General features: G+C 38.1%; 1 protein-coding gene across 1 annotated transcript; it reads right to left on the bottom strand.

Moving 5' to 3' along the window:
• Window positions 1–735: 735 nt before the first annotated feature.
• jam3a (junctional adhesion molecule 3a) lies at window positions 736–11,876 on the bottom strand. Its single transcript, XM_044355314.1, has 9 exons — window positions 11,682–11,876; window positions 6,506–6,577; window positions 6,299–6,412; window positions 5,939–6,091; window positions 4,824–5,026; window positions 4,222–4,321; window positions 2,244–2,373; window positions 2,077–2,128; window positions 736–1,902 (listed from the first exon to the last, which is right to left on the bottom strand). Exons 1-9 carry the CDS (start codon window positions 11,743–11,745, stop codon window positions 1,867–1,869), a joined length of 924 nt encoding a protein of 307 aa, XP_044211249.1. The 5' UTR covers window positions 11,746–11,876; the 3' UTR covers window positions 736–1,866.
• Window positions 11,877–12,148: the final 272 nt, after the last annotated feature.

Raw genomic sequence — 12,148 nt, 5'->3', positions numbered from 1 at the left:
TTTCCTTTTTCCTTCTGCTCTAAATCTCAGTGGGAATCATTGTACTTTTTTACTACATTTAACTGACAGCTGTAGTTACTAGTTTTTTGTTTTGCAGATTTTTATACAAAAACATCAACCTACTGTATAACATGATACATTGTGAACACTATCCCACCACAAACAAATGCAGTTAAAATTAGTTACACCTCTACCACCTACAAATTACAATGCTGCTTAATGTATTAGATTAATCCAATATGTATATATAGTTTATATATAGTATGTATATATAATGCATAATGCTCTGAGTACTTTTACTTTTGAGTACAAGTACATTTTGTTGATAATACTTATCTTACTTTAGTAAAAGTTTGAAGGCAAAACTTCTACTTGTAAAGTATTTTTACAGTAGGGTATTGTTAACGTGAGAAAAGAATCTAACATGTTAAGAACTAAATTATTTAGGCTGCAGTTACTATCTGTATAAAGAGGTTAAACTTGCCACTTTACGACTAGATAGTTCAGAAACAAACTAATTCTTACAGTAGCTCATCAAAAAAGTAGTTCAGTCAAACCACTACCAGTTTAGTAAAACTGTTCTTGCAGTTTTCCCTGCACTGCATTCTTCAGGATTTTTCAGATTTCACACATTTTTCTTGTCAGTCACTCCCCGCTATTTTCAAGTCCTTTCTCAAAATCAAATTACACAGATGTAGTCTGACGACACATTTCCATAATGACACACATGAAATATTTACAGTTCAAATGTATTTAATAGTAACAAAATAATATGAACACATAGAATTAATATCAAATGAACAGTGGACATTTTACAACAGTTCCTGAGTTTTTACATAAATCATTGACACTAATGTTTGAAACGATATACTGTTAATACTGACAGGCTCAACACTGCAGAAACACACTAGACAGTAAATACTGTAAGTTTATTTCAAACAAACCATTTTATTGCAGTATTTACAATAAGGTATGGAGTGCAATGTAAGAAAATTAAAAGATAAAAAAAATGTATTATGTACATTAAATACTAAGTCAAAACTGGACAATATGTCCAATACTCACAAAATAATTAGTAAAGCACAGAAGGTCACTTATACACAGAAACAGCACTCTAAAAATCATACTTCACCACCTTTATAGTACATATTGAATTTGCAGCATAGTGGGATATATGTTACTCAATTTTATGGGTTACTCTGTACTCGTACATACTTGTTATCATCTGTAAATATAATAAAGGCTGATAAATTGTGCCTTATGAATCTGAGCTCATCAGCCTTTTGCAGTCTGTTATTTATTGCCTGTATAACTACAGTATATACAAAAACAAGTTTCCACTCTTGGCCACTTGAAACGAACTAAGACCATGTTTATCTTATGAACAAAGACAATGTAAAGGAGTTTTGTAAAACAATTTCAGTGTACACAGTAAAAAGTTTAAGAGTTATAAAAGAGAACTTGTTCAAAAACTGTGAAGGAATGTAGCTTCCAGCATCTTTTGCAATGAGAGCATGGGCCAATTGTGAAATTTCACAGCTTTGAAATGGTTTTATTGTATAAAAGAAAATGAGGAAATCAAATCTAAATTAAAAAAAGAAAAAACTAAACAAGTAAAAACCCAGTGTTTTAAATGAAAATTAATCCTACCAAAAAAATAAAAAACTGTTTTACCTTATAAAAACAGTGTCACAAAATGATATTAAAATTACTTTGGCAAGTTGGTTGATTTGATTTTGATGTGCATCAGAGAATAATGTGCCATGTTACACCTCAAACTTTACCATCTGGAGCATCATTGTTTCAAGTTAACCTCAGCCGGGTTTTTTTTTTTTGTTGGTTCCATCTTATCCTCTCTCTCAGCTGTCAAATGATGAATGAAGACTTGTGGCGAAAATGTCCCTTTGAAAAATACAAATTATGAAATCAGTATACAGTTCCACTCCTACGCCACGACTACTGTTTGAACTTTTTGCTTTTGTTTAATATGTCCCTTTAACATGCGGTAAATAGTGTTTGTGTTTACTTCAATCTCTCGTAAAATGAAGTGTAACGAATTTTGCAGTTTTTATTTACCTCATCTGCATCACCATATTCGACACCGTCAGTCTGTGCTGGCCAATTGAAGCTGAAATAAATAAATAATAAAACACAGAAGTCTTGACATAGTGCAGACATGAAGCCTTGGATACAGAATAACAAACAGCCTCTTTTCCTTCTTCTGTGATGTAGTTTATACTCACTTGTTTTCATTGTGACCTTTTTTGGAGAAGCAGCCACGTTTGAGGGAATGACAAATGGAGCAAGTCAAGATCAAGAAAACAATCACTGCACCGAACGACTTGAGGAAAATCCCGAGGATGTCAACGTCATCTGCAACAGGACACACAGATGAGATCTTAACAAATTTAGGCCACCTGAGAGATATCAATGCCTGTAATAGTGACTTACAGCTACAAAGTTTTGTGATTTATGTTCAAAATGATTTGACAACTGATTCAATCAATGACTCATTTTAGCCATTTTTAGTTATGCTATTCTTCCACTTTTTCTGTTTCACATTATTCAGTTTTCATTACTTCACATCATTATCAAACAAATACTTTGTTTTTTGGCCACATTAATATGGCAGGTTCCAACTAAACTAAAGGCTTTAATATCTTGTGATGGATGGACTATAGTTACTCATTTTGATATGATATATACTACATGATTAATCAAGAAACTAACAATAATCAGTACTGAAAACAATCTATATCTGCAGCCCTTATAAAACAAAACTCAAATTAAAACAGGAATTCCTTATTATAAAGTTGAAAGACTTTCTGCAACATATCAAGATTCCCACAATTCTTAATTTCATTCATTGTGTCAGTATCACAAAATAGTTTCAACTATATGAATAACTATTCAACAAATAGCCTGAACCTCATCCTCCATTCTTCTCTGTATCCTCTTTCGTTTACTCACTCTCACCTGCAAAATAGCATTTTAGGTTGCTTAGTGCTTAGCTTAGCTGATGCCTCACTGGTCCTGGGTTCAAACGGACTTGGCCAGCTGGGACATTTCTGTCTTTCTCTGGACTTTGCTTGCCAAGGGATGCAGATTAGGCGGGTTTAGTTGTCTGTCTGCTGCCTTCAAATGGAAGTCGTGGGGAAGTACAGTGTTTTTGACATGGGAAGTACTGCATATCTCATTATTGCTATTACTATTACTAGTCATATCTCTATTATTATTATCATTGTGATTGTTGTTATTATGCTTCTCTGTGTCTCTCTCTCCCCTCTCCCCTGCCTCCCTCTTTCTCTCCTGACCCAACTGGTTAAGGCAGATGGCTGTCGACCTTTGCTTGAGGTTTCTTCCCGTTAAAGGGGAGTTTTTCCTTGCTGCTGTTGCCAAGTGCTGCTCTTGGGGGAATTGTTGGGTCTCTGTAAAAAAAAAAGTGCCCTGAGATAACTTTTGTTATGTTTTGGCACTATGTAAATAAAACTGAACTGAACTGAATTGAATACGCTTGGCATATTAGTAGTCTTGAGAATATGGTTGCGTATTCAAAAATGTTGCATGATTTTGTGTTATTTGTCCTTTAAAATCATGTTTAGTGGTGAGAAATATTAAAAAAAAAACTAAAATAGTTATTTTTGTGCATAAAATTTTAGATCATCAAAAATCTCTTGCACACCTGTGTAGTCTTTGTGACAGGTGCATTGGTGGAGTAGCCACTGTGAAGACAGTGTGCGGGTGTCCCGTCTTCTTTTTAGTACATGCATAAAATTTTAAAAAGAGAATTCTTCTCATGATCATGGTAAACACAAACCGTTTTGAAGCCACAATTAGCCCTTTGACCTGTCCAGGGTGTACCCAGCCTCTTACCCAATGCATGTTGGGATATGCACCAACTAAGCCTGCCTTTATAGAAATTGGATGGATGAATCATCTATAGTTGTGAATCCTGCCATGATTCACCTGTCCACTAGGAGTGACAACTTTCCTGCTTCTAGCAGATCACCTGAACACATTAGCTGTCTGCTGTCTCTTTTTCATTTGTGGTATACTCTTTTGAGTCTGCCTTGTGTTCCAAGTACTGTCCACATAGACCTGTATAAAATACTGTACACATACGTAATATGAGCTGGTGTTTCTCAAAAAGTCTCAGAAATTGCCTCAAAACTTTGCAGTAAGTAAGTTCCAAAACTGCTTATTCATACACACGTCACTCACAGACTTCCATCATTTGCGGGGGACACTGTGCATGTCCGGCATCGTTCTTTGCTTGGCAGTAGTACTCCCCTGCGTCCTCTTTCCTCACCCTTCGAAATTTCTGATGAGACATTTTTAGACATCTTTCAGTGCAATGACACATAGCTGCTTGTCAGCAAAAATACTGAAGGATGTGTGGCTGTGAATAAATTCTTGACATTTTCTAAAGAGTGGTTGTTTTGAACTTTGCTTTAACATTTCATGATATGAACTTAACATTACTGAATTTCTGCTGTGTGTAAAACTAGCTTTAATATTTTTTAAGTAAACCATAAACACATCATCTTGACTTTAAATGCCACATTATCCTCCTTTCTGGTTTAGCTTCCTCACTGGCTTTAGATGCATGGATTAATACTGCTGTTAGTCATATGATGGTTTAGGTTTTGCTCAGATTAAGCTGTTCACATACTTTAGAGCTGTAATTGAGCATCCTTAATGCTTAAAAGTCCCATCCACCAACAAGACAGTCAGGTAGTAAAACATACAGTACAAAAAGAAGTGATGGCCATTAGAAAGATCGTAACGCAGAGAGAAGACGTTGATTTTACAGTAACTCTTACCAGGCCTCCAGTGTCAGGGTTTATGCTGTAAGAAGAGTTGGCAAACTTTGGGCTGTTTTTGTGGTCCTGGGGAAGTTCCTCATTGTTGTGGAACCAGCGGTACTGAGATGCAGGGAAGCCCTCGTTCTCCAGACATCGTAGCTCGGTTGATGTTCCCACTGTGACTGCCTCTGGCACGCTGCACCGCGGTACGACAGGTTTCACTGCATGTAGACACAGACCAAACTGAGAAATACTGAAAAACACCTCTATCTACTACAGGCAATATCACCTTTACAAGATCTTTAAAAAAAAAAACATGTATCAATCACTCCAGATATGACAAGTAACCATTACAAGTTAGCAGAGCCTGAGGTAATGACTTAAAGTGATAGGTTGACATTTTAGGATATGTGTTTTTCATTTTCTTGCAGATAGTTAAATGAGAAGATTGACACTACTCCCATATGTGTCCCTTAATATAAAGCTACAATGAGCAGACAGTTAGTTTAGTGTAGCATAAAGATTGGAAACAGCTAGCCTGCCTCTGTCCAAGTGTAACAAAATCTGCCTACAAGCACCTCTAAAAGCGATCGCTCATTGTAAAACAAGACTCCAGAAAGGCACTGCACCTGGCCAAAAAATAGTCAAGCACATAACACCCAATAAAAACACACATTTTTGTTTTTTACACTTTGTTTTTTCTTTGGATTAATGAACAAGACATAATGTCTAATTAGTGAGCTTAGAGGTGCAGATAGGCATATTTTTTCACCTTTGGAAAGAGTCAGACCGGCTGCTTTCCCGTTTCCAGTCTTTATGCTAAGCTAAGCTAACTGGCTGCTGGCTGTAGCTTCATATTTTTAGGCCAGATATAAGAGTGGAAACAATCTTATCTAACTCTCAGGAAAGAAAGCAAATAAGTATATTTCCTAAAATGGTTCACTGCTCCTTTAAAATTAGTGTACCAGCCCACAAATCCTGAAATATCAATTCTATCTATCTATCTTAAATGTCTGAAGTGCAGCATAATTTTATCTTGATATGTTAACCCACAGGATTATAAATCCAGATGCTTTATGAGTCTTAGACAATCGTAGACAGGTCAATGGTGTGGTTAGACTCTGCTGCCATACCTCTTACTGCAAGACTAATGAGTATCTCATCAAAGTCCCTTTGATCATCGATGGCAGCCACCTCACAGCGGTACTCTGCAGTGTCTGACCGAGTGGTGTTGAAGATCAGAATGTTGGCTGGCTCTCTGAGCTGTGCTCTGTGCTCCAAGTCCCCTTTTCAGAGGAAGAAAAAAAACACTTTACAATTGCTCATTCAAATACACAGCATGACTTCACAGTTCAAAAACAAAATTCAATGCCAAGTTCTTTCAAGGTACCATTCATTCAGCTAAGCTCTGAGTCTTGAGACATTGCTTTGAAATGCGGTGGTCCACTGGTTGATAGGGTTTTCAAAAAGAAAGAGTTTTCCGAGCGGTTTACCTGCTATCTTGTTTTGAAAGTACACATAACTGGGGACACCATTTTTAATCTTTTTCCATTCAATCCTCGGGTTGTTAGTTGAGATGGACTCTATTAAACAGGTCAGTTCGATGGCTGTGAAGAAAACAGAAAGCATGAGCGAAAGAGCAGGCATCCCAAATCAGGAAAAGAAAAGCTACTTTTGCTAAATAGGTTGGAGCAACTTACGCTCAAACTCATTTGCCCAAACAATCTTGTCCGTGGTTCGGAGGATTACCCCGAGTGATGATGGAATGTGGCCTGCAGAAAAAAAAAAAGGGAAGAGAGACATTAAACGCTGAGTAACCCTGATTACACACACACAAGCATTTCCATTAGCAGACATTATCAACTGGGCATGTTGCCTAATAAACAGTGGATTAAAGTGATAAATATAGAACCTCTCAGAGAGTGAGAGAGCCTCAGGATCTGATTTAGGGTAAACACATCATATTAATTACTTCCCATTTCTATTTACGAGGCCAAAATGTGTAAATTGTACATTTTTAATGAGCATGTGTACTCTGTAGTACAGGCTTTTGGCATAAACTCACTCCTAAGAAGAAATATTCTGACTTCACTGTTTGAATAGCCTCCTTTATAGTGGTTAATTAGTTAATCATTTGGCTGGTGATAGATCATAAGAGAATAAGTTCTAAATGTTAGTTTACTGGTACTACAGATATTACTGGAGGGGTGTCTCTAAATAATTGGGCAGTGAAACATTTTTTTTGTTGTTGTTTTGGCTTTACTCCAGCACACTGCTGTTGAAATGAAACAGAGACTGAGGTTAAAGTGCTGACTTTCAGCTTGATGGGTGTTTTACTGTGTTTACATCCATGCTGGAGGAAGCCTTTTAAACACAGTGCCTCCAGTTTTAGGCAATGCAGTGAGACAGTGATGCTAAACATACAGACGATGCAACCAAAGCATTTTTAGAGCCAAATAGTGAAATGTTCTTGAATGACTACATCAATCACCAGACCTAAATCCAACTGCGTATTTGTTCAATTCAATGAAGACCTAGATGCTGCACATACAGAAGGATTTCAATCTTTCAACACTGATTTTAATGCTGAAAAGTAGAAAAACGAACAAACAAAAACCTCCAGGGTAAAAATAGAGACAATACATCCAGACAGAAGGTGGGTTGGGATGTCAGATTTATGTCAAAAACATACATGATGTTAGAATATGAGCATCTGCGTCACTTGTTCATTAGAACTCAGTAATGTCCGGGTAACGATATGCCTCTGAGAAATAGATGTAATGGGTCAGTGATGTGTCACCCATTAGAGCAGTGTGCTCTCATTTCTTTTCTCAAACTAATCATATTTGGGAAAATGTGCTATTAAAACATTTATTCACTCAAAAACAAGATGGCTTTGTTGAAGTGGTGTGCAATTTCTCAACTTAATTATACTGAATTTGGCTGTTGTTGAAAAGCCAGCCGTACACCCTCAAACAGGATAACAGTTAAGTTTAACAAATCGTGCTTTACTGAAAGAGCAGCTAAATTGTGACACTAATTTAGACTGGGTACATAAAATAAACAATGTGTCGTAAACACTAAACAAAACAAACCAGAAGCACAGATTACTTAGCAGTGCTTAAACTCAAAGCACATTTAATCAACCATCTTGGTTTCCCTCTGGCACAAACAACAAATCCTTATTTTATGTTTTAAGTTCCTTGCTTGAGTGCACTCCTTAAAGCAATCAGCGCTATTTGTAAATGTCATATTTTAATAACGAGTGGCTTAATTCACAAATTGTGTCAAAAATGGGCCAGCAGAAAGCCGATTCAAGCAGAAAATAAATGAGTATGGGGGAGGAGGGGTGTACAGCAACAAATTAAGGAAATGTGAAAATTATAACTCCAAGTAAACACATTATTCCACAATTTAAAATGCTAAAGATAAATAAGCATGTTTCCACCTTCCGCTGGAACTCTATACCCAACCTATTGTGTCTGCGCCACTTCCAAATGCAGTAATTACTGGTTACACTAACACACTAACTGCACCCATGCTGTGTAATGAAGGCATTCCCGCTCCCAGTGGGGGCTGTATGAAGGGCTGAAATTAGACAATAATAATCAGTGTTCATGTGAGCAGGCTTTGAATACTGCAAGACATACTCTCCTGCTTGCCTGAGGCATTCTGACTAACTCTGAGCTAAGGCATTTGTTCAAAGCGGTCTTGATGGCACACGAGTGACCCTGAGATGTACAGTATGACTCTGAGCCAAAGGGAGCCAGCATATAGCCGATGCTCAGTCTGAAAGTGATGAAAACATTGGTTCTGCCAAAGCATCCGGTCGTATCTGCACAGCTGCGGACTCTGATGAGATCTGACTCCCAGGTCTCAGCTTCCGTCTCTGTTGCTGACTTTCCCACCCTGTACATCAAGAGCTATTTTTACCCCAGCTGTGACTGGACATCCTGAGAGACACAAGAGACCTCGTCCAACAAACAATCCCCGGGGTCTTCAGCTTCATACACAGTTAGGAGTCTAGTGTTGTGGGCTAAATCCACAATAAATGCAGAAGCTTTTTCTTCATACTGCAAGTTCACATGAGGAGGAAGGGTCTGATTTTTAGACGCAAAATAAAAACTACAGTGCTTTTCACAACTCTAGTCATTTCATCACCACATACAAGTGTGTCACATGTTATTCTACGTTTACAAGAAATGATTCATTTAATTAAGTTTTGCTGAAGTCTGTTTGTTTTTCTACAGCACTCTGCAACACTGTGAAGGTCCTTGGAGGCGCCCTTCGCTGCTACATGTCGTCACCCTCCCTCCCTCTAAAATAAACTTAAAAAAAAAAGGATAAATGAAGTTTACTGTCATTGTTATTCTCAGTATATAATAACTGATAATGGGGTTACAAGTAATCAAGATCAAAAATCTGTATAAATCTGTGTTATATGATTCCTGTTAGAGGTTCTTCTCCACCCAAACAAAACCAAAAGTAGGCCGTGGGAAAGAATCACCACAGTCAATTAACAAGACAATGTATAACTAATTGCTAATACAAGCTTAGAATAAAAGCATCCATACAACAATTGTTGGTCCCGTTGTGGCACAATGTAGGCCAAAGAGAAGACAATATTTTTGAATTATGAAAATAATCTCAGCGCTTGCTGGAAAGCAAACACAGGCTCCTTTTTAATCCCTCTGTTGTCTCTGATGCATAGGCAAAGTAGGTCTATAGCCTGTTCTGAGAGAAACGCGCTCTTAAATAGCCACATTCTGCAATCCTCTTATGCACCAAATATGAAAACAATTACCCATCCCCATCCCTGCGACAACAAAAAAAGTTGTTGATCCAGTGCATCTATAAAAAGCATCTTTCCCAGACATTCCAATGCAGAGCAGACGCAGCGAATATGCTGAAGACAGAGCTTCAAAAAACATGGAGGAGTGTGTGGACCGAGGACCACTGGCATTCACAGCATACTGGAGTGACTGCATAATAACAATTAATCACTCCAGTAGATTAAAACGAGATGGTCTTATTTTCACAAGAACTTGAGAGAAATCTAAGACACACATGAACTGTGTTTTTCCCTTGTGTCCACTGAAGCCACTCTAGGCCGCATGAATGACAGCACTGAAGAAAACACACTCCCTCTACGCCACGAGATCCCACAGTGAATAAACATTAAGCTTTTAGAGATGAAACAATTAGTCCTTTATGGTCATTTTTTTAAAGCAAAAAAGCCAAACAGTCCCTGGTTCCAGCTACTCAAGTGTGATGATTTGCTGCTTTTCTTTGTTTTACACCATTGTAAATTGACACTCTTTGAGTTAGTACTGTCGGTCGGACAAAACAAGCAGTTTTGAAGACTTGTTTTAATTTTGTCACTATTTTCTGACATTTATAGACCAAACGATACCGATTAATCGATCAGTAGCTTAATCCATAATTAAAATAATCATTACTTGCAGCCCTGGTAGGTTTTACACCTACTCCAAAATCAGAGGAAGAAAGCAGAAACATTCATTTTGTCTTAATTTAAATAAAATTATTTAAATGTATGCACCATTGTGTCCCAATTATATGAGGCATAAATTCAACAATGCTAATACTGATTCATATTCATTATTCAAACCTAAATGCAGTCTAAATCTTGAGGGTAGAATTTTAGGCTATTAAAATAGTCTAAAACCTTGAATTTTGATCATTTGCCACGCTGCTGTGGAAGTCATCTAGCTACATTTTACGCGCTGCATCGGCCGTAGGTCAGTCCTGAGTTTCACAACCAAACCACAGTGTCAACAATCTGATAAATGAAGCTTTGCCTGTCAGCCGCTTAGTCATTTGATTGACCCTCGCAGAGGACCTGGGTCAAAAGTTCAACATTTACTGATGTAATCTGCCATTTAGAAATCACCCAGTCCATTGCCAATTTTCCCTCAGCAGCAGCAGCAGCAGGGTGACCTCACACCAAGCGTACACCAGGGGTGGACACAGCATTTCATACATTGATAAGCCCAAAGCTCCAGCTGGTTTTTAGGCACCATGACTTAATGTACAGCAGACTGCCCTCCACCTGCCTCACTGATAACACCACGCTCACCATCATCAATCACCACAAAACCTCTATACAAATACACCACTTGGATGAGATTCAAGCTGGGCAGCACTATGGCATTAAAACTTTGGGATTTCACATCTCATCTTAATGAGATATGGATTTTATAACTGTATGGGCCTGTGGTTATGCTGCATACACAGCAGATGTTATTTGAGATGCTCTAGCTTACAGGCCTGTTATTTCTGATACCTGTCATGTCAGTGCTAACATGACAGGCTCCCCTCCATGTGTCTGCGCTTTCTTTTGCCTAAAGTAACGTCCGCTTTGTTTTCACTCTGGAGAATTTCCTCACATTTAGTTACTCGCCGGTGACAAGTAAACACGAGCAATGTGATGTGAAATTTCGAGGCTTGGTTAAACATTTGTAATGATTAAAAACACATTAATTTAACACTATGTCGTACGCTGTTGAAAACGGCACTGGTTAGCAAACGGTAACATAAATTCAAACGTTTAAACATGAAGGATGCTCATACGACGACGTCATTTTTCAGGTTTGAGCCGCACAACAGCAACGTTAGCGTTACTGGAAACAAGAGCAGTCGTTATAACGTTATGTACTTAACACCACAACAATTAGTTAACAATAATGCTCTTTTTTTCTTTCTGCTCAACCTGTTTGTGTCAAGCTAGCACAACGTCTGGTGTAACGTTAGCGGTGACAGTCAGTCACATTACAGCTCTGATTTTAACGGCAGCCGCACCTAGTTAAGTGCACAAACGATTTGATAATAGCACTGTCAGAAGGGAAAATAGCTTACCTAGGCTGGTGTAAAGAAGAAAACAAGCTATCAGTCGCACAATCGCCATCTTGCAGTGTCTCATTTATCGGTTACAATTGCACACACTCAGCACCTCTGAGAGGTATGAGGATGAAGGCAGAAAAGACTGGTGGATGTTGCCATCGACGAGTTTCCATAGCTACAAGGGCTTCTGGAGCTGAGTCCTCAGCGCTGTCTGACAGGCAAGAGGCGGTGCCAAGTGTGAACTCCTCCTCCAAATTACTCACAAATCTCAAAGTGTTGTCGTGGAGAAAATGTAGCCATGGCCCTCTAGTGGTTCTGTTTGTACTGGAGACGAATCTAATAATGTCCTAAGGATAATTTAAAAACAATAGTCGAGTGCCAAGTGAACACTTAAGTAGGTTTTTCTTGCCACAATCATTCCTCCTGTTCATAGTGGCCATTAGAAGATCCCTTCATAATGCAATTACAATGTAAGTGATGGG

The sequence above is a fragment of the Thunnus albacares genome, chromosome 6, assembly GCF_914725855.1.
Source record: "Thunnus albacares chromosome 6, fThuAlb1.1, whole genome shotgun sequence".
Taxonomy (NCBI): Eukaryota; Metazoa; Chordata; class Actinopteri; order Scombriformes; family Scombridae; genus Thunnus; species Thunnus albacares.
The sequence above is the reverse complement of the archived record's forward strand: the minus strand, read 5'-3'. Positions and strand labels throughout refer to the sequence as shown.